Below are 20,065 nucleotides of genomic sequence, written 5' to 3' on the forward strand. Positions count from 1 at the left end.
ACAGTCGTATTCAATGTTGAAATGGAGGTGAAATTTATTTGAAACATTCGTGGAATAGTAACAGATGAATTTTGAGGCTTCTGAAAATTGTTCGTTCAAACCTTGCCAATTAAACAATCATTCTAACACACATCAAAATCTTTTCACATTTTTATACATATTAAGGTGAACTCTAAACAAGGGTAACAACAGTTAAATCAGGCAAATCTTGACAAAAATGAAGGTCTTTAGGTTCAGTTATCAGTGCCTGCACAGCTTGGTTTCTTTTGTTGTTGACAAAATGTATCGAAATATAAAGTTTCAACATTTGTCTAATTATATTACTATTAATTAATGAGTCTTACTTCTCAAGATCAATGCACAAATTGTCTGACCTTCACTATGCAGAATGATGTGTGTGCAGATTTTGACCCTTGAAGAGTTTATATTAATCTGAATTAATATAATTGCATCTGCAATCCGCAGTTGAACTTGGAGATTCCTGCCGCTGTTATCTGATTCAGTATGATCATCAGGCTCAGTCTCGACTCTGTGTATCTACAAGAATTGATGAAAAAAGTCAACACTTTATTAATTATATTTTAAATTCAACTTACCTTATACTTTTTACAATATGGTATAAAATGCATATTGTTTCTTTAAAAACTAATAACACACTATTAAAAACTGCAGAATGCACAATTCCAGCTTCATTTAGTAATTCAATTAGTAAATAAAAGTGAGTAATTAAGTCACTTAATTAACTAAGCAACTGTAAATGTCACAGTATACAGAAGTACAATTCAATTTCAATTCAATTTTATTTATATAGCACCAAATAACAAAAAAAGTCGCCTCAAGGCGCTTCATAGGTACAGAGAAAAACCCAACAATCATACTGTATGACCCCCTATGAGCAAGCGCTTTGGCAACAGTGGAAAGGAAAAACTCCCTTTTAACAGGAAGAAACCTCTGGCAGAACCAGGCTCAGGGAGGGGCGGCCATCTGTTGCGACTGGTTGGGGTGAGAGAAGGAAAACAGGATGAAAGACATGCTGTGGAAGAGAGACAGAGGTTAATAACAGATATGATTCAATGCAGAGAGGTCTATTAACACATACTGAGTTATAAAGGTGACTGGAAAGGAAAAACTCAATGCATCATGGGAATCCCCCGGCAGCCTACATCTATTCCAGCATAACTAAGGGAGGATTCATGGTCACCTGGTCCAGCCCTAACTATATGCTTCAGCTAAAAGGAACGTTTTAAGCCTAATCTTGAAAGTAGAGATAGTGTCTGTCTCCCAAATCCAAACTGGAAGCTGGTTCCACAGAAAAGGGGCCTGAAAACTGAAGGCTCTGCCTCCCATTCTACTTTTAAATACTCTAGGAACAACAAGTAGGCCTGCAGAGTGAGAGCGAAGTGCTCTAATAGGGTGATATGGTACTACAAGGTCATTAAGATAAGATGGGGCCTGGTTATTTAAGACCTTGTATGTGAGGAGTAGAATTTTGAATTTAATTCTGGATTTAACAGGAAGCCAATGAAGGGAAGCCAAAACAGGAGAAATCTGCTCTCTCTTTCTAGTCCCTGTCAGTACTCTTGCTGCAGCATTTTGGATTAGCTGAAGGCTTTTCAGGGAGTTTTTAGGACATTCTGATAATAATGAATTACAGTAGTCCAGCCTGGAAGTAATAAATGCATGAACTAGTTTTTCAGCGTCACTAAGAGACAGGATATTTCTAACTTTAGAGATGTTGCACAAATGAAAGAAAGCAGGCTTACATATTTGTTTAATATGTGCATTGAAGGACATGTCTTGGTCAAAAATGACTCCAAGGTTCCTCACAGTATAACTGGAGGCCAAGGTAATGCCATCCAGGGTAAGAATCTGCTTAGATACCATATTTCTAAGATTTTCAGGGCCGAGTACAATAACCTCAGTTTGATCTGAATTAAGAAGCAGAAAGTTAGCGGCCATCCAGGTCTTTATGTCTTTAAGACATTCCTGCACTTTAACTAATTGGTGTGTGTTATCTGGCTTCATGGACAGAGCTGCGTGTCATCTGCATAGCAGTGAAAATGTATGCTATGTCTTCTAATGATACTGCCTAGGGGAAGCATGTATAATGTAAACAGAATTGGTCCTAGCACTGAACCCTGTGGAACCCCATAATTGACCTTAGTGGGTGAAGAGGACTCTCCATTTACATGAACAAATTGTAGTCTATTAGATAGATATGATACAAACCACTGGAGTGCAGTACCTGTAATACCTACAGCATGCTCTAATCGCTCTAATAGGATATTATGGTCAACAGTATCGAACGCTGCACTAAGGCCTAGCAGGACAAGCACAGAGATGAGTCCACTGTCAGAGGCCATAAGAAGATCATTTGTAACCTTCACTAAAGCTGTTTCTGTGCTGTGATAAGCTCTGAAACCTGACTGAAACTCTTCAAATAAACCATTCCTCTGCAGATGATCTGTTAGCTGTTTGACAACTACTCTTTCAAGGATTTTTGATATGAAAGGAAGGTTGGAGATTGGCCTATAATTAGCTAAGACTGCTGGGTCTAGAGATGGCTTTTTGAGTAAAGGTTTAACTACAGCCAGCTTGAAGGCCTGTGGTACATAGCCGATTATTAGAGATAGGTTGATCATATTTAAGATTGAAGCATTAATTAATGGCAGGACTTCTTTGAGCAGTTTTGTAGGAATGGGGTCTAAAAGACACGGAGGTTTGGAGGAAATAATTATAGAAGTTAACTCAGAAAGATCAATTGGAGAAAAAGAGTAACTTAACATCAACGGTACTAAAAGTAGCTGTAGATAATACTACATCTGTGGGATGATTATTGGTAATTTTTTCTCTAATGATAAGAATTTTATTTGTGAAGAAGTTCATGAAGTCATTACTAGTTAACGATGGTTGGCTCAAAAGTGCTCTGATTGTTTGTCAGCCTGGCTACAGTGCTGAAGAGAAACCTGGGGTTGTTCTTATTTTCTTCAATCAGTGATGAATAGTAAGATGTTCTGGCTTTGGGGGGGCTTTCTTATAAATCAGCAAAATATTTCTCCAATTATGATGATCCTCTAAATTTGTGACACGCCATTTCCTCTCCAGATTACGAGTCATCTGCTTTAGGCTACGTGTTTGAGAATTATACCACAGAGTCAGGTACTTCTGATCTGAAACCTTAGTTTTCACAGGAGCTACAGTATCCAGAGTCATATGTAGTGAGGAGGTAAAATTATTATTAACAAGATAATTGACCTCTGTTGGGGTAGCGTTCAGATAGCTGCTCTGCTCTGTGTTGGTACAGGTCATTGAAGATGATAACAGTGGGTGGATTACATTCTTAAACATAGTTACAGCGCTTTCAGAAAGACATCTGTGATAAAGTCTACTCTCCACTGCTGTGTAATCAATTATTGTAAATGTAAATGTTATCAGGAAATGATCAGACAGGAGAGGGTTTTCAGGAAACACTGTTAAATGTTCAGTTTCTATGCCATATGTTAAAAACAAGATCTAGAGTGTGATTAAAGTGGTGGGTGGGTTCTTTTACATTTTGAGAGAAGCCAATTGAGTCTAATAACAGATTAAATGCCATGTTGAGGCTGTCATTCTTAGCATCTACATGGATGTTAAAATCACCCACAATAATTATTTTATTTGAGCTGAGCACTAAATCAGATAAAAAGTCTGAGAAATCAGAGAGAAACTCTGTGTAAGGCCCAGGTGGACAATAGATGATAACAAATAAGACTGGTTTCTAAAATTTTTCAGCTGGGGTGGACAATGTTAAGCATCAGGCTTTCAAATGAATTAAAAGTCTGTCTTGGTCTTTCATTAATTAATAGGCTGGTGTGAAAAATTGCTGCCACACCGCCCCCTCGGCCTGTGCTTCGAGGTTTCTGGTAGTTAGAATGACTCGGGGGTGTTGATTCATTTAAACTAACATAATCATCCTGCTGCAACCAGGTTTCTGTAAGGCAAATCGATTGTTCTTTCTTTGTAATTGTTTATGTTTAAGTTGTTTGTTGCTGGTTTTTATTTTGTTTTTTGTCTGTTTTGGAGCTGACACAGTCTCAAAGGAGATGTTTTTTTTTTGGGGGGGGGGGGGGGGGGTAACAGGAGAAGAGAAGCTGCAGAGAGGCGTGTAAGACTGCAACTCTGCTTCCTGGTCCCAACTCTGGATAGTCATATTATGGGGGGTTTAATTAATTTGTCCATATTTCTAGAAATGAGAGCTGCTCCATCCAAAGTGGGATGGATGCCGTCTCTCCTTACAAGACCAGGTTTCCTTCAGAAGGTTTGCCAATTATCTATGAAGCCCACATCGTTTCTGGGACACCACTCAGACAGCCAGCAATTTAAGGAGAACATGCGGCTAAACATGTCACTCCTGGTCTGATTGGGGAGGGGACCAGAGAAAACTACAGAGTCCGACATTGTTTTGGCAAAGTTACACACCGATTCAATATTGATTTTAGTGACCTCCGATTGGCGTAACCGGGTGTCATTACTGCCGACGTGAATTATGATTTTACTGAATTTACGTTTACCCTTAGCCAGCAGTTTTAAATTTCCTTCAATGTCGCCTGCTCTGGCCCCTGGAAGACAATTGACTATGGTTGCCGGTGTCTCTAGCTTCACATGTCTGAGAACAGAATTACCAGAGTTTGACCCCCGACGGGTGTGTCGCCGAGTGGGGAAAAACGGTTAGACATATGTATGAATTTGAGGAGTGGAACCAAAATGCAGACACAAAGGAACGTGAAAGAAAATTTGAATATTAACAGAAAGCAAGCCGTTTATTAATCTCTACTTTTAAGATTAGGCTTCAAACTTTCCTTTTTGCTAAAGCATATAGTTAGGGCTGGATCAGATGACCCTGGATCCTCCCTTAGTTGTGCTGCAGTAGATGTAGGCTGCCGGGGGATTCCCATGAAGCACTGAGTTTTTTCCTTTCCAGTCACCTTTCTCACTCACTGTGTGTTAATAGACCTCTCTGCACTGAATCATACTTGTTATTAATCCACAGCATGTCTTTGTCCTGTCTTCCTTTTCTCACCCCAACTAGTCACAGCAGATGCCCGCCGCTCCCTGAGCCTGGTTCTGCCAGAGGTTTCTTCCTGTTAAAAGGGAGTTTTTCCTTCCCACTGTCGCCAAAGCGCTTGCTCATAGGTGGTCCTATGATTGTTGGGTTTTTCCTCTGTATCTATTATTGTGCGATCTACTGTACAATATAAAGCGCCTTCAGGCGATTGTTGTTGTGATTTGGCGCTATATAAATAAAATTTAATTTAATTAAAAGATTACAAAACAGAAGGCAGAGGTGAAGATAAACAATAACCTAACCTGGGGAAAATATTTTTTATTAAAAAAAAACAAAACAAAAAAACCATGAAACCTGACATGGATACAAAGATACCTGGAACATGGAAACGTGGCACCAAAGACAACAGATGACCTGACACTGAACAAATTAGGACAGGACTTACAGTGGCTTGCAAAAGTATTCGGCCCCCTTTAACTTTCCCACATTTTGTCACATTACAGCCACAAACATGAATCAATTTTATTGGAATTCCACGTGAAAGACCAATACAAAGTGGTGTACACGTGAGAAGTGGAACAAAAATCATACATGATTCCAAACATTTTTTACAAATAAATAACTGAAAAGTGGGGTGTGCGCAATTATTCAGCCCCCTGAGTCAATACTTTGTAGAACCACCTTTTGCTGCAATTGGATTCCATTAAAATTGATTTGTGTCACGGCTGGGAAGGCGAGCCGTGTGGTGTGGAGGAAGGAGGACCCGAGATGCAAGCAGTGGATGAAAATGCTAGTGAAGTTTATTTACAAGGTGTAGTGGCAAACAAGCAGTGGGGCATGACAAATAACTGAAGACACCTAAACTGGGAAGAACTAAAATAACAGACCTGGGAGCATACGACAAAGGGCTGAGAGGCCGAGACGACGACCAGCAGGACACCGAGTAACACAGACTGACATGGAGGAACACAGACAAACCGGCAACAGGCAGGAGAACACACAGGGCTTAAATACACACACCAGTAATCAGGGGATGAGAGACAGGAGGGCAACACGGCTGGGAGGAATCAGAGCTGACGGGACAGGGGAAACGTAAAGTGAACACACTCACATCAGACAGAGACCTTCACAATAAAACAGGAAACTCAGACACGGGGAACCAAACAAGACACAGAACTAAACAGACAGATTCACAAACATACGGGGTGACACCATAGACAGAGACACAGACTCAGAGGCAGACCAAATATAAGACATAGAACTCAAACAATAATAATAATCATCATCATAATAATAATAAACTAGAAAATGATAATAAACTAAAAGCGCTAGGTCACCGACCCAGGACCATGACAATTTGTGTTTGTGGCAGTAATGTGACAAAATGTGGAAAAGAGGGACGAATACTTTTGCAAGCCACTGTAAGTACACAGAGAGATAATGAGGGGATGAGGAACAGCTGGGACAAGGGGAAACAAAACTAGACTCATTGCATATAGGACAAGGACTTTCCCAATAAAACAGACATCACAAGGGTAATCTAATAAACAAATGAACTTAGCAAACCTAAAGAACTTATAAACAAACATCGACATCCAAACAAACTAAAACTTAAAACGCTGGGTCAACAGACCCAGGAAAGTGACAGTAAAATCATTTATTATATACATTATACTTATTTTCTTAAATTGCTTATCTATTATCTGTATTTTAACTTGGGGGTCTAGGGGTGCTGCATGTTTATGATAACACACTGACAATATCAGGACAATTTTGGCCTTACTCTCAGTGAACAGCATGCCCATGCTAACTTAAACTAGACCAGCAAGCTAACCACATGTGTATTAAGTGTTACTTAAGAATAGGAACCAAACAAATTAACGGAACGAAATTAACTGTAACAGCAGTTTGCAAAACATTGTGACAGTTCTCAAGTGTTCCTACCTCAAATCCAGCACGTGTTGCTGTGTTTTTGTTGTTAAATGGACGAGGAGAGACCGTGGCTGGTGAGAGGATGCAGCATTTCGTCAGTGGAGCATAGAACGACGTCTCTGATTGGTCAACAAGTGAGTAAAGATGCATCTGATTGTTCGAAAGCCTCAACCAAAGAGCTGCTGGTCACGGCAAGATACAAACTCGCCGGAGCTCTGCGTGAACGGCACATCCGGGACCTTCAGCACTCAGGAGAGATTTATCTTGACGTATGTATTTACCTTTGATATCCATGATTTCACGCACGCTTCGAGGTAAAGTTGTATGTTTAACAAGCTAATTAATGTTAGCTAAATGGAATGGAAACAACACACAATCGATTTGAATAAAGTTAAAATGGTGCATGATGATAAATGGTAATAAATATACTTTAGCTTTATCTTCAGCAACAGATATTAGAAGTTAAATTTAGTTGTTTTTAAATTTCCACTGGAGTTAAAGGGCCTGCGGCCCTCTCTGCATCTCCAACTGCAGAGACAGTCAGTCTAAGCTCTTTTTAAGTGTAGGCTACTGCAACACGCATTTTATTTCAAGATATGTTTTCTGGGATTTAAATGATAATATTAATGTTTTCCTGTTTAGCACAAATCAATGACATTAGTGTTTCAGTAATGGTAGTAAAGTGCACAGTTTACAGTATTTGTCCGTGTATTGGCATGTTAAAATTATTCGTGAAGGTAATTTAATGTCACATTACATTTGCAAAGTGTTTGCACTGGTATATTAGTCTGATTAGCAAATGCATTGTGATTTAAGGCAGAAAAATACTATTTAAAATACCATGTAAAGAAAGTACTGGTTGGTTTTGTCTTGCTGACTTTTCGTCATTTTCTCATGAAGATGTGTACAGGTTGAGCAGATTGAGAGTGAAGAACATGTCAAAAAGAAGACTCAGACTTCGTCCTGAAGCAGAGGCTGCTCACTTTATTTTATCTGGAAGTGACAAGACTTGTTTAAAGGCCCAATGGATCAATGACTATAAAGGTATGTTATATGTTGTTCCTTATGGCTACTGCATGAATATTACCAGAGCTGCAACTAATGTTTATTATAATATTTAATAATATTGTCATGGCCCTGCGACCATGACTCGGTGACTTTGTGTTTATGTTCTTTATTGTTATTACTTTCATTATTATTCATGGCTGTTTTGGGATGGTTTGTATTTGGGATTTTAGACACTGGGTTCTGGGTTTGTGCTCCCTCTGTTGGTCCCTGGTGTTAGTGTTCCCCTGTCTCATCAGGTTAATCAGGTCCAGCTGTGTCTCCCACCTGTGTGTGACTTCCCAGTGTCTCTCTGTGTATTTATAGTGTGTGTTTGCCTCTGTTCCTCGTCGCGTCGTCTGTGTTCATACCTGGTGTAATCCTCTGCGTGCTCTCCCTGCTGTTCTCCCTTCATGTTCAGGTTTCCCACTCCTCTGTGTAGTTTATCCCAGTTTAGTTTCGTCCTTAGTTCTGTTTGCCATCTCCACTTTGTGTTTGATATTATCAATAAATCACCCTCACACCTGAATAAGTGCTGCGTTTTGGGTCCTCCTTCCACTCTCCACACGGCCGCTGCCCCGGACCGTGACAAATATATAACAATTGCTTCAGTTTCCCTGAGGGAACCTCCCAAAGCTAGCTAGCTATCTATCTATCATCTAGATTAAAAAATGTTTTATATTTTCATGTATTTGAAATTTGTTGCCAACTATTTTAATAATTGTTTTTTTTATTATTAGCATTTATTTATTGTATCAACTCATTTGTTGCAGCCCTGAACGTAAGCATCTAGATCAGGGGTGCCCAATCCCGGTCCTCGAGAGCTGTGTGGAACAAGGATGCATCTAAAAGCTGCAGGACAGTAGCTCTCGAGGACCGGGATTGGGCACCCCTGATCTAGATGTTCCCCTCACAATTAAAACATTTTGTGATTGTTTGTTCTGCATATGTTTTGTCAGTGGCTGATCAGCTGCAGTAAACCTGATTTGGATTGTATTACTTAACGCTACTTATTGAACATCTTGTATTAGGACGTGGTGTATTTGCCTCTGAACCAATTGAAAAGGGATCCTTTGTGGTCGAGTACCGTGGGGAGCTTATCTCAGAACATGAACGGGACAAGCGGCAGAAAAAGTACACAGAAAAGCAAACTGCTTTCCTATTTGATTTTAAATGGAAAAATAGCACATGGTGGTAAGTAAAGGCATATACAATATCAGTTGTTCTTTACAACATTATGTTTTTAGTGAACAAAACATATGTTCTTTTCTTCACTTTTAGCATTGATGCCTCCCGTGAAGACGACTCACTTGGCCGGCTGGTTAATGATGACCACAAGTACCCAAACTGCAAGATGAAACAGCTGGCAGTCCAGGATAAACCTCATCTCTGCTTGTTTGCTATTGAAAATATCCAAGCGGAGAGTGAAATCACCTATGACTATGGAGAATCTATGTGGCCATGGCGAGCTCTGGTAAGTAAATCCTCTTCATAGATTGTGCAGTACAGGGAATGTTAAATATTAGTAGATGAAAAGATAGATATTATTCTAGTTATGAAGACCAGAGTAGATCAGTGCAGGGTTTTATTGACAAAATTTGATATTTTTGTCCTTTTACACATGTTTTTGTCCATTTAACCTGAAGCTGATCAGTTTACATGATTGGATTTCTGGGGAAATAGATGGCTTTACATCAGTGTTGGGTTTAGAGCTTTTATTGCCAACAGCAGGACAAGTTAGAAGTCAGGAACATGAACTCTACATGTGTTCAGTCGTCATGTCCTCATATTGTTTCAAGCTGTGAAGAACATGAGTGTGTTTCAGAATATATATATCTTTGCAGCAGTTACGATAATAATGTGCTGTTTGCACGATGAGCACTGCTGCTCTTTCTCAGCAAGAGCCTCCCCGAAATTGACCGTGCGCTTTGTGTTGTCCGTGCGCGCGTCTGTGCATTTCGTGGCGTCTGTGCAGAAATGACTCGCAAGACAAGGCTGCAAACTATTCTCACAGACTTCAAATGTGCACTTGAATCCAAGAAGATAGAAAAGGATCTCTCTCTGTCTCTCCCCCAGCTCTGCTGACTTGCCACTGAGAGAGTAACAACTGCCCCTCCCCCCTCTGCTCTGCAAACAGGTGGCTGTTTTTGCACCCCTCCCCCCTCTGCTCTGCAAACACGTGGCTGCTTTTGCACCCCTCCACTCACTTGCTCAGAGCCAGTGTGTGCAAAGTGGAGCAACATAACACTGACAGAGGTTCAGAGAAGGGAAAAAAAACAAAAAACGGAGCAGGCTGCCGTTGTTCACTTCAAGAAGGTGGCTCTATAGGCTGTTTTGTTTGCGACCGACACACAGTATAAATATATTCTCAATCACATTCACACCACTCTGTTATATCAGTTCCACTACATCAAGACTATTTTATGGTGGTGAGCTGTTTTATTGTCATGTATTTTGCATAGTAAGATAACCATGTCCTGCATTCAAAACCACTGAAAATGTCTATGGTGGTGCTGTACCTAATATTTTGCTCATTTGATCCAAAACCTATTTTTCCTTTATTTTGAAGGCTGAGGCTTAGATCCATTAGGTATTCACGAGAAAGGCATCATCACATGTCAGGATTACAGTATATCGAAAATATGTGATTATAATGGGAGTCAATGGGACCCAAAATGGTACGAGGAACACAGGAGGTAACACTTATGTGAATCTCCTTTGCTATATACCACACCATAGAGGGGATCATTGAATTTTAAAAATAATCCTAAAATGCACCTCATGGCCAAGTTTCATGCAACTAGTCTTTAAAATGATTGATATATTGAGAATCAAAAATCCAAAGGGTCCCTATTTTGACTTAAACCCTGCGAGGGTTTTAAAGCATCAATTTGGTCTTTATTCCAATTAAATTTAATATTTTTGTCCTTTTACACATGTTTTTGTCCATTTAACCTGAAGCTGATCAGTTTACATGATTGGATTTCTGGGGAAATAGATGGCTTTACATCAGTGTTGGGTTTAGAGCTTTTATTGACAACAGCAGGACAAGTTAGAAGTCAGGAACATGAACTCTACATGTGTTCAGTCGTCATGTCCTCATATTGTTTCAAGCTGTGAAGAACATGAGTGTGTTTCAGAATACGTCCTCATATGGTTGGACCAACAACTCTAGTGTGTGTGTGTTACACTGTCCTCATATTGTTGGGTAGCAGAACTGTACTGTGTTAAGTTTCTATAGAATCTGGCATAAGGAAGTCAGATCCTTCTGTAATAATGTTCACTGAAACAAGTATGATCTGTAGTTAATGAGCTAGTCAGCATTTGTAGTACAGAATGTTTCTGACATTATATTGTTGTCTTTTGTTGCAGACACCAAGTGTTGAGACCCTGTCCCAACCTCCTACAGACCAAGAAGTGAGTGACAAATCCACTTCATTCCTCCAACAGGTTACGCATAAATTTTTGTATTTGGAATCAAGTATATGAGTCAGTTGGGCCTAGTGCATAAATGAAATGCACTTTGATTGTATTAAAACAATCAGTTTGAGTGAAAGTTTCCCAAAATCAACATTAGCATTAGGAGAAGGAAATTGGCTATACCAGTTGTTAGTCCAAACTTTCCCTTTAAAGCATCAATTTGGTCTTTATTCCAATTAAATTTAATATTTTTGTCCTTTTACACATGTTTTTGTCCATTTAACCTGAAGCTGATCAGTTTACATGATTGGATTTCTGGGGAAATAGATGGCTTTACATCAGTGTTGGGTTTAGAGCTTTTATTGACAACAGCAGGACAAGTTAGAAGTCAGGAACATGAACTCTACATGTGTTCAGTCGTCATGTCCTCATATTGTTTCAAGCTGTGAAGAACATGAGTGTGTTTCAGAATACGTCCTCATATGGTTGGACCAACAACTCTAGTGTGTGTGTGTTACACTGTCCTCATATTGTTGGGTAGCAGAACTGTACTGTGTTAAGTTTCTATAGAATCTGGCATAAGGAAGTCAGATCCTTCTGTAATAATGTTCACTGAAACAAGTATGATCTGTAGTTAATGAGCTAGTCAGCATTTGTAGTACAGAATGTTTCTGACATTATATTGTTGTCTTTTGTTGCAGACACCAAGTGTTGAGACCCTGTCCCAACCTCCTACAGACCAAGAAGTGAGTGACAAATCCACTTCATTCCTCCAACAGGTTACGCATAAATTTTTGTATTTGGAATCAAGTATATGAGTCAGTTGGGCCTAGTGCATAAATGAAATGCACTTTGATTGTATTAAAACAATCAGTTTGAGTGAAAGTTTCCCAAAATCAACATTAGCATTAGGAGAAGGAAATTGGCTATACCAGTTGTTAGTCCAAACTTTCCCTTTAAAGCATCAATTTGGTCTTTATTCCAATTAAATTTAATATTTTTGTCCTTTTACGCATGTTTTTGTCCATTTAACCTGAAGCTGATCAGTTTACATGATTGGATTTCTGGGGAAATAGATGGCTTTACATCAGTGTTGGGTTTAGAGCTTTTATTGACAACAGCAGGACAAGTTGGAAGTCAGGAACATGAACTCTACATGTGTTCAGTCGTCATGTCCTCATATTGTTTCAAGCTGTGAAGAACATGAGTGTGTTTCAGAATACGTCCTCATATGGTTGGACCAACAACTCTAGTGTGTGTGTGTTACACTGTCCTCATATTGTTGGGTAGCAGAACTGTACTGTGTTAAGTTTCTATAGAATCTGGCATAAGGAAGTCAGATCCTTCTGTAATAATGTTCACTGAAACAAGTATGATCTGTAGTTAATGAGCTAGTCAGCATTTGTAGTACAGAATGTTTCTGACATTATATTGTTGTCTTTTGTTGCAGACACCAAGTGTTGAGACCCTGTCCCAACCTCCTACAGACCAAGAAGTGAGTGACAAATCCACTTCATTCCTCCAACAGGTTACGCATAAATTTTTGTATTTGGAATCAAGTATATGAGTCAGTTGGGCCTAGTGCATAAATGAAATGCACTTTGATTGTATTAAAACAATCAGTTTGAGTGAAAGTTTCCCAAAATCAACATTAGCATTAGGAGAAGGAAATTGGCTATACCAGTTGTTAGTCCAAACTTTCCCTTTAAAGCATCAATTTGGTCTTTATTCCAATTAAATTTAATATTTTTGTCCTTTTACACATGTTTTTGTCCATTTAACCTGAAGCTGATCAGTTTACATGATTGGATTTCTGGGGAAATAGATGGCTTTACATCAGTGTTGGGTTTAGAGCTTTTATTGACAACAGCAGGACAAGTTAGAAGTCAGGAACATGAACTCTACATGTGTTCAGTCGTCATGTCCTCATATTGTTTCAAGCTGTGAAGAACATGAGTGTGTTTCAGAATACGTCCTCATATGGTTGGACCAACAACTCTAGTGTGTGTGTGTTACACTGTCCTCATATTGTTGGGTAGCAGAACTGTACTGTGTTAAGTTTCTATAGAATCTGGCATAAGGAAGTCAGATCCTTCTGTAATAATGTTCACTGAAACAAGTATGATCTGTAGTTAATGAGCTAGTCAGCATTTGTAGTACAGAATGTTTCTGACATTATATTGTTGTCTTTTGTTGCAGACACCAAGTGTTGAGACCCTGTCCCAACCTCCTACAGACCAAGAAGTGAGTGACAAATCCACTTCATTCCTCCAACAGGTTACGCATAAATTTTTGTATTTGGAATCAAGTATATGAGTCAGTTGGGCCTAGTGCATAAATGAAATGCACTTTGATTGTATTAAAACAATCAGTTTGAGTGAAAGTTTCCCAAAATCAACATTAGCATTAGGAGAAGGAAATTGGCTATACCAGTTGTTAGTCCAAACTTTCCCTTTAAAGCATCAATTTGGTCTTTATTCCAATTAAATTTAATATTTTTGTCCTTTTACACATGTTTTTGTCCATTTAACCTGAAGCTGATCAGTTTACATGATTGGATTTCTGGGGAAATAGATGGCTTTACATCAGTGTTGGGTTTAGAGCTTTTATTGACAACAGCAGGACAAGTTAGAAGTCAGGAACATGAACTCTACATGTGTTCAGTCGTCATGTCCTCATATTGTTTCAAGCTGTGAAGAACATGAGTGTGTTTCAGAATACGTCCTCATATGGTTGGACCAACAACTCTAGTGTGTGTGTGTTACACTGTCCTCATATTGTTGGGTAGCAGAACTGTACTGTGTTAAGTTTCTATAGAATCTGGCATAAGGAACTCAGATCCTCCTGTCAATAATGTTCACTAATGTATCTGTGACATATATGTGAACTCAATGCAGCCTTTCATCTCAGCAAATATAATTAATGATTGACAGGGTTCACAAATTAATTTTCACCCAAGATTTTATGTCAAAATGACATGACACAAAGTGTGTGATATGTATGTTAAATCATTCTCACTATTAAGTTACAATGCATTGTTTTTCATTTCTTAACCTACTAGCAATGTTTTTTACAGTATACTGAATTGCATAATAATTTTGAGTTAGTTTTCAAATGAATTATAATTACAAACATTGAATTTGTTACGTTTCATGTAAGGCCAGACAAAAATCTCGAGTTCTCACCTTTCACCAGACAGCTACCTCAGAGCAGGTAAGCCAGCTGCCTTTTTCTTCTTCATTCAAATTGTTTATGCTATGTAATTATGCATATTTACTACATGAATGCATTTTCATCAAGTCATGGATTGCAGAATGTTCTGCTACTGGAGGGGGAATGACATTCTAGCTATTAATAAATACAAAGATGCTTTTTCTCCATTTTCGTTCAGATCTCTACTGATGAATTCTCAGATTGTACGGATTATGAAGATAAAGACTATTTCCCAGATTCATGTGGCAGTTCCTCTGACACAAGTCTCCATAGTGTGGACATGAAAATCACAGAATCTGTGGTTCCCCAAAATACGTTAAATGACATGGCATTGGAGACGGCTTCAGGACACAGTGGGAAGATCACCAGTTCAGAGAAACCTACAACATTTAATTTGTCACTGAGAAGTAGCAGTCACAGTACTTCGGTAACAAGCCGCAGTTTTGATTCATCAGGGGTCACATCACCTAAAAACAGCTCCATAAAAGTCCTACCTTTGCCAAACACGGAAAGACAAAGCAAGTACAACAAGAAGCAATACTGTCTATATTGTAAAAAGGCCATTGCTAAATTGGCAAGACACCTTGAATCTGCCCACGGTAATGTGCCGGAAGTTGCAAGCGCCTTCAGTTATGATAAAAGATCCTGCAAAAGAAGAGATTTGTTGCGCTCTATTAAGAAGAGGGGAAACTTTAACCATAATGCTACTGTGGCAACTTCTGGTGCTGGAGAAATGGTTGCTTGTCGAAGACCCACTACTGCAACAGGATCTGAGGACTACCGTCATTGTAAATTTTGTCAAGGACTATATGCAAGAAATTGCCTTTGGAGGCATGTGAGAAGGTGCCCTCAGAGGTTTAATGAGGAAGCTCCCTCTGGGCAAAGACGGATGCATCTGCAATTACCGAAACCTGATCAAGTTCATGAAGCTGTATGGAAGATTGCTTGTGAAATGAATCAGGATGACATTTCCTTTGTAGTAACGAGTGAAAGAGACATTCTTAGCCTTGGTGAGTCACTGTACAATGGCAGAAAACCAAATGAGAAAAGGAATGATTACATACGCCAAAAAATGAGAGAGATCGCAAGGTTATTGATAACCGCCAGAGCTATGACACCTTTGAAGAGCACAGAAGACCTTGTTATGCCTACTAACTTTCCCCATGTCATACAAGCAGTCAGAGCTGTTGCTGGTTATGAGCAGGAGAGCAACTCATATAAAACCCCATCCTTGGCTTTGAAATTGGGACACAGTTTGGCTAAAGTTGCAAGCATTGTGCAGTGTAAAGCCATCATTGCAAATCGCTATGATGTTGCAGAGTCAGCCAAGCAGTTTGCCACTCTGTATGAAAAAAAGTGGTCAGAGTCCATTTCAGCTGCTGCATTGGGCACACTTCAACAAGCCAAATGGAATAAACCACAGATTTTGCCATTTACACAGGATGTGTCACTGCTGCATACGTTTCTTGCTACCAAGTCCGCAATGTACATGAAGGACCTTGAGGAAAAACCCAACAGCACAACCTTCGGAAATCTTGCTCAAGTGACTTTGACGCAGGTAGTGCTATTTAACAGAAAAAGGCAAGGAGAAGTTTCAAAAATGGAGCTCCAGGTTTTTACATCCCGGAATCGCACAGAGTTGAATCCTGACATTATGATCGGCCTAACTGAGTTTGAAAGGAAACTTGCAAAGCACTTTGACAGAGTTGAGATTCGTGGTAAAAGATCAAGAATGGTACCTGTGCTTCTCACACCTGACATGATCACTGCAATGGAGCTCCTCGCAAAAGCCAGAAGTGAGTGTCAAGTCCACACAGAGAATGTGTACTTGTTTGCACGCCCAGGTGTCCTTTCCCATTACAGAGGCTCTGACTGCTTTCGCAAGTATGCAAATAAATGTGGTGCAAAGTACCCAGAGGCCCTTACCTCAACAAGATTGCGGAAACAAGTTGCCACTTTGTCCACAGTACTAAATCTAAAAGAAAATGAAATGGATCAACTTGCCACCTTTCTCGGACACGACATCCGTGTCCATCGAGAATTCTACCGGCTTCCAGAGAGTACCCTGCAGCTTGCAAAAGTCAGCAAACTGTTGATTGCAATGGAGAAAGGAAAACTGTCTGACCTGCAGGGGAAAGGGCTGGATGACATCGTGATCAATCCTGATGGTGAATTCTTTTTCTTTCTCTTTTTTTGAAACATAGTTATCTTTGAATATAACATTTGTGAATGTTCAGCAGATTCTAATATAAATATTTTGTCTTGATTATTTTTCCCCAACAAGATGAAGCAGTTACAAGTGATGATGATTCCAGTGGAGAAACCATCACTGACCCTCAACAACACAAAGGTATCTTGACTTGCCCAGTGTGTGATAATATCTTTAAGTTATGAGACTGGAGACAGTTAATAGGTTCATGTCATGTTAGATGGGCTTAAGGGACAGCAGTATATAAATTAGACAGAATGGTAGACACCATTCATTAATATGGTACTAAAAGATCTGGATACATTGAAGTCTGGCAAAATGCATAAATAAGCAATACAAAGGCAAATATTAAATATAAGGATTAGGAGGTCCACTTCTGTGAGATTAGGCACACAAGTTGAGAGGTAGTGCATGCAAGTAATGTGTTTCTAGGGAGATGCCTGAGTATTGATGAGTATTATTAGTAGATTATGTTCACATGTAAAATATTCATATCAAATGTAAAATTACACACTGCCCAATGCTGACTTTGCCTACAATGCAAACAAAAAATGCATTAATTCTCATATTTCACTGTTACTTTTCAAAGGCTCAAGGACCAAGAATTCTGGGAACCAAAGCCACACACTTTACTCAGCTTCCCTGGACAATATGGAGGGCGCTTCTGCCTCAACCACCCTGGACAATATGGAGGGCGCTTCTGCCTCAACCACCCTGGACAATATGGAGGGCGCTTCTGCCTCAACCACCCTGGACAATATGGAGGGCGCATCTGCCTCAACCACCCTGGACAACATGGAGGGCGCTTCTGCCTCAACCACCCTGGACAATATGGAGGGCGCTTCTGCCTCAACCACCCTGGACAGCAAAAACATCAGCAACACTGCACCAGGAAAGGGTAAAGGTACCCATATACAAAATGTTTTAAGTGAATATACTTGTTATCAATGGACATGTTTATTCTTTTCAGGCATGACACTATTAAGAGCTTTTATCATAATCCGTTTCATCTTCTTTGATTCCCAGCAGAACACAGCACTTCAAATGGTTCATCCCAAGCATCCTTGAAGGAGCATTAAGCAATATCTTTTCACTGCTAGGTGTGCTGTTTTGCACTGCCTGTAAACCAAACCAAAGTCTATGGCTGGAGATCAACACAGAGAGAGGGATTGTGACTTCATGCTGTACTCCAGATGAAATTACACCTCTAATTATTCACATAGCCATTTTTAATTCCTTCAACCTAAGTATGATGAATTGTGCTTATTGCTCCTTTAAAGTGCTCCAGTAGAAAGCAAGGTTTAAGAACATTTTGTATTCACATTAGAAACTAGAATATTTTCTCTCTTATCTTACATTCGCATTAAGATATATATTTTTTTGTTTCCATTTATGACAGCTGGGAAGGCAAGGTGCAAGTGGACAGATGATGAAGTAAAGGCTGTTGAGCGGCACTTACTTCATTTCATAACAAGCTGCAAAGTACCTGGCAAAAAGGAATGTGACTCCTGCATCCAAGCAGAGCCGGCAGCTCTGAAAGGCAGAGACTGGGTTGCCATAAAGTATTACATCCACAACAGGATCGTAGCATTGAAAAGAAAGATGAATAAATAAAATTACAAAATGCAGGTTCAGGAATGCTGCATCAGTTAAAATTAACTTGATTTTCATTTTTATTTTTTTTTTAATTTTTGACTTTGTCTGTTGGGTTAGTAATGACTAAGTTACTCAGTCCTTTCTCCTGGTTTTTGCCATCATAAGTTAATACTCAAGGGAGATAGTTTGTTACTCTCAGTTATTTCAGTATTGCAGGTCACTCACAGTTATTTCAGTATTACAGGTCTCTGCATTGCATTGTTTATACCCATAAATCTGTTTATTATGGGTGCATTTTGTAATTAAAAAATAAGAAAGGCAGAAAATGTTCCATGTTTTTATTCACATAAACATTCACTGCAAAATTAATGCAATACAATATTAAGACTTAAAAAGTAGACTGACCACATTTTTGAGCTATGTCTCTTTTTAAGTCTCTATACAGCTCAGATTTACTGTGTTGTATTAACACATGAATGTCTGATATTTCTGTCAGAAGTTACCCGACTGGTGAGCATTACTATTGTGCATCCATGCCTATTATATTGTAATCTCAAAAGGAGCCAAGCTGAAAATACAGACCCTACCCTTACCTGGTCCTTATAAGTCATGTATACTTGAAAATTATGTGTGTATCCATGGGCTTCACAATTCACCTAAACATGAAATATCAGTGTGTGTGACCTTATGGTACTCATAAGTCACATAAACCTGACAGTGTCCTCATAAGTAGCAGTAAATTCAGGTTTGACCAAAATTTAACCCTAGCCAAAATCTCAACAGATGGGCGTGTTCCTGGAAGCATGGGTCAAATTTTTTGTGATTCCCATGCCTCTAGGACCTTCAGAAAGGCACGTTCCCATTTGTCACATTTTTGTCATAGGTACTGATATATCATGAAAACACGTATGTGTGTGTGTGTGTGTGTGTGTGTGTGTGTGTGTGTGTGTGTGTGAAGCGTTTGTATCTGTCCAGTTTCAGTTCAGTTATAATTCATTTCCTATGATTCACAGCAGATATAAGTGTCTTCTTTGTGTGTATATTTAAGTGTATGTTTTGCCCAACACAAAATATGTATTTTCGGTAATGTTTTGTTGTTTGTTTGTTTGTTTTGTTTTGTTGTGTTTTAAGAAAATGTATAGCAACCCCCCCTCTTTTCCTCCCCAGCCTTCCACTCAATGGCTGCTTTGTTTAAGGATCCGGTCCCAGTCTGGCTGTGGGAGTGATGCTCCTGTTGCTGGTGCTGGTGCTTTGCATTAATCAATTGGTGTCTGAAAGAACAATTCAGTCTCAGTCTCTGGTCTACAACGTCCATGAGGTAGTTTAAGGATATTGTTCAAAAATGAGATTTATTAATAGATGTAAATTCATTGTACACGTTGATTTTTTTTGTTTTTTATTGTTAGATCTCAGCACTTGATGCCATTATTATAATTGTGATTATGATGAAGATTGTTATTGTTATTGTATTAGCATATTTGTGAGCATATTTTAAATATTTTTGAAACCTGCTACAGAGCAGGTTAAGATCCAGATTAAAGATCAGCAGGTATGAAATTATCACCTACTGACCAAATAAATCTTCAGAAAATAGCATCAACATTCCT

General features: G+C 39.1%; 1 protein-coding gene across 3 annotated transcripts; it reads left to right on the forward strand.

Moving 5' to 3' along the window:
* The first annotated feature begins 6,032 nt into the window (after positions 1-6,032).
* On the forward strand, positions 6,033-19,202 carry LOC113008292 (uncharacterized). 3 transcript variants are annotated; one of them, XM_080303249.1, is made up of 13 exons: positions 6,033-7,245; positions 7,877-8,020; positions 9,052-9,214; positions 9,302-9,494; positions 11,393-11,437; positions 12,142-12,186; positions 12,891-12,935; positions 13,640-13,684; positions 14,600-14,653; positions 14,832-16,821; positions 16,938-17,003; positions 17,452-17,766; positions 18,262-19,202. In XM_080303249.1, exons 2-13 carry the CDS (start codon positions 7,912-7,914, stop codon positions 18,474-18,476), a joined length of 3,285 nt encoding a protein of 1,094 aa, XP_080159375.1. In that variant the 5' UTR covers positions 6,033-7,245; positions 7,877-7,911; the 3' UTR covers positions 18,477-19,202. The 3 variants fall into 3 exon arrangements, with proteins under 3 accessions (XP_080159375.1, XP_080159376.1, XP_080159377.1); XM_080303250.1 differs by lacking the exon at positions 12,142-12,186; XM_080303251.1 differs by lacking the exons at positions 11,393-11,437; positions 12,142-12,186.
* The last annotated feature ends 863 nt before the right edge of the window (positions 19,203-20,065 follow it).

This window comes from Astatotilapia calliptera, chromosome 6 (assembly GCF_964374335.1).
Source record: "Astatotilapia calliptera chromosome 6, fAstCal68.1, whole genome shotgun sequence".
NCBI lineage: Eukaryota > Metazoa > Chordata > Actinopteri > Cichliformes > Cichlidae > Astatotilapia > Astatotilapia calliptera.

What these genes read in the sequence shown, in the direction of transcription:
- LOC113008292 (XM_080303249.1), top strand. Translation starts at nt 7,912, where the DNA reads ATGTCAAAAAGAAGACTCAGACTTCGTCCTGAAGCAGAGGCTGCTCAC. An exon ending in TGTGGCCATGGCGAGCTCTG is followed by an intron (nt 9,495 to 11,392) that starts GTAAGTAAATCC and finishes CTTTTGTTGCAG; the next exon opens with ACACCAAGTGTTGAGACCCT. An exon ending in TGACCCTCAACAACACAAAG is followed by an intron (nt 17,004 to 17,451) that starts GTATCTTGACTT and finishes TACTTTTCAAAG; the next exon opens with GCTCAAGGACCAAGAATTCT.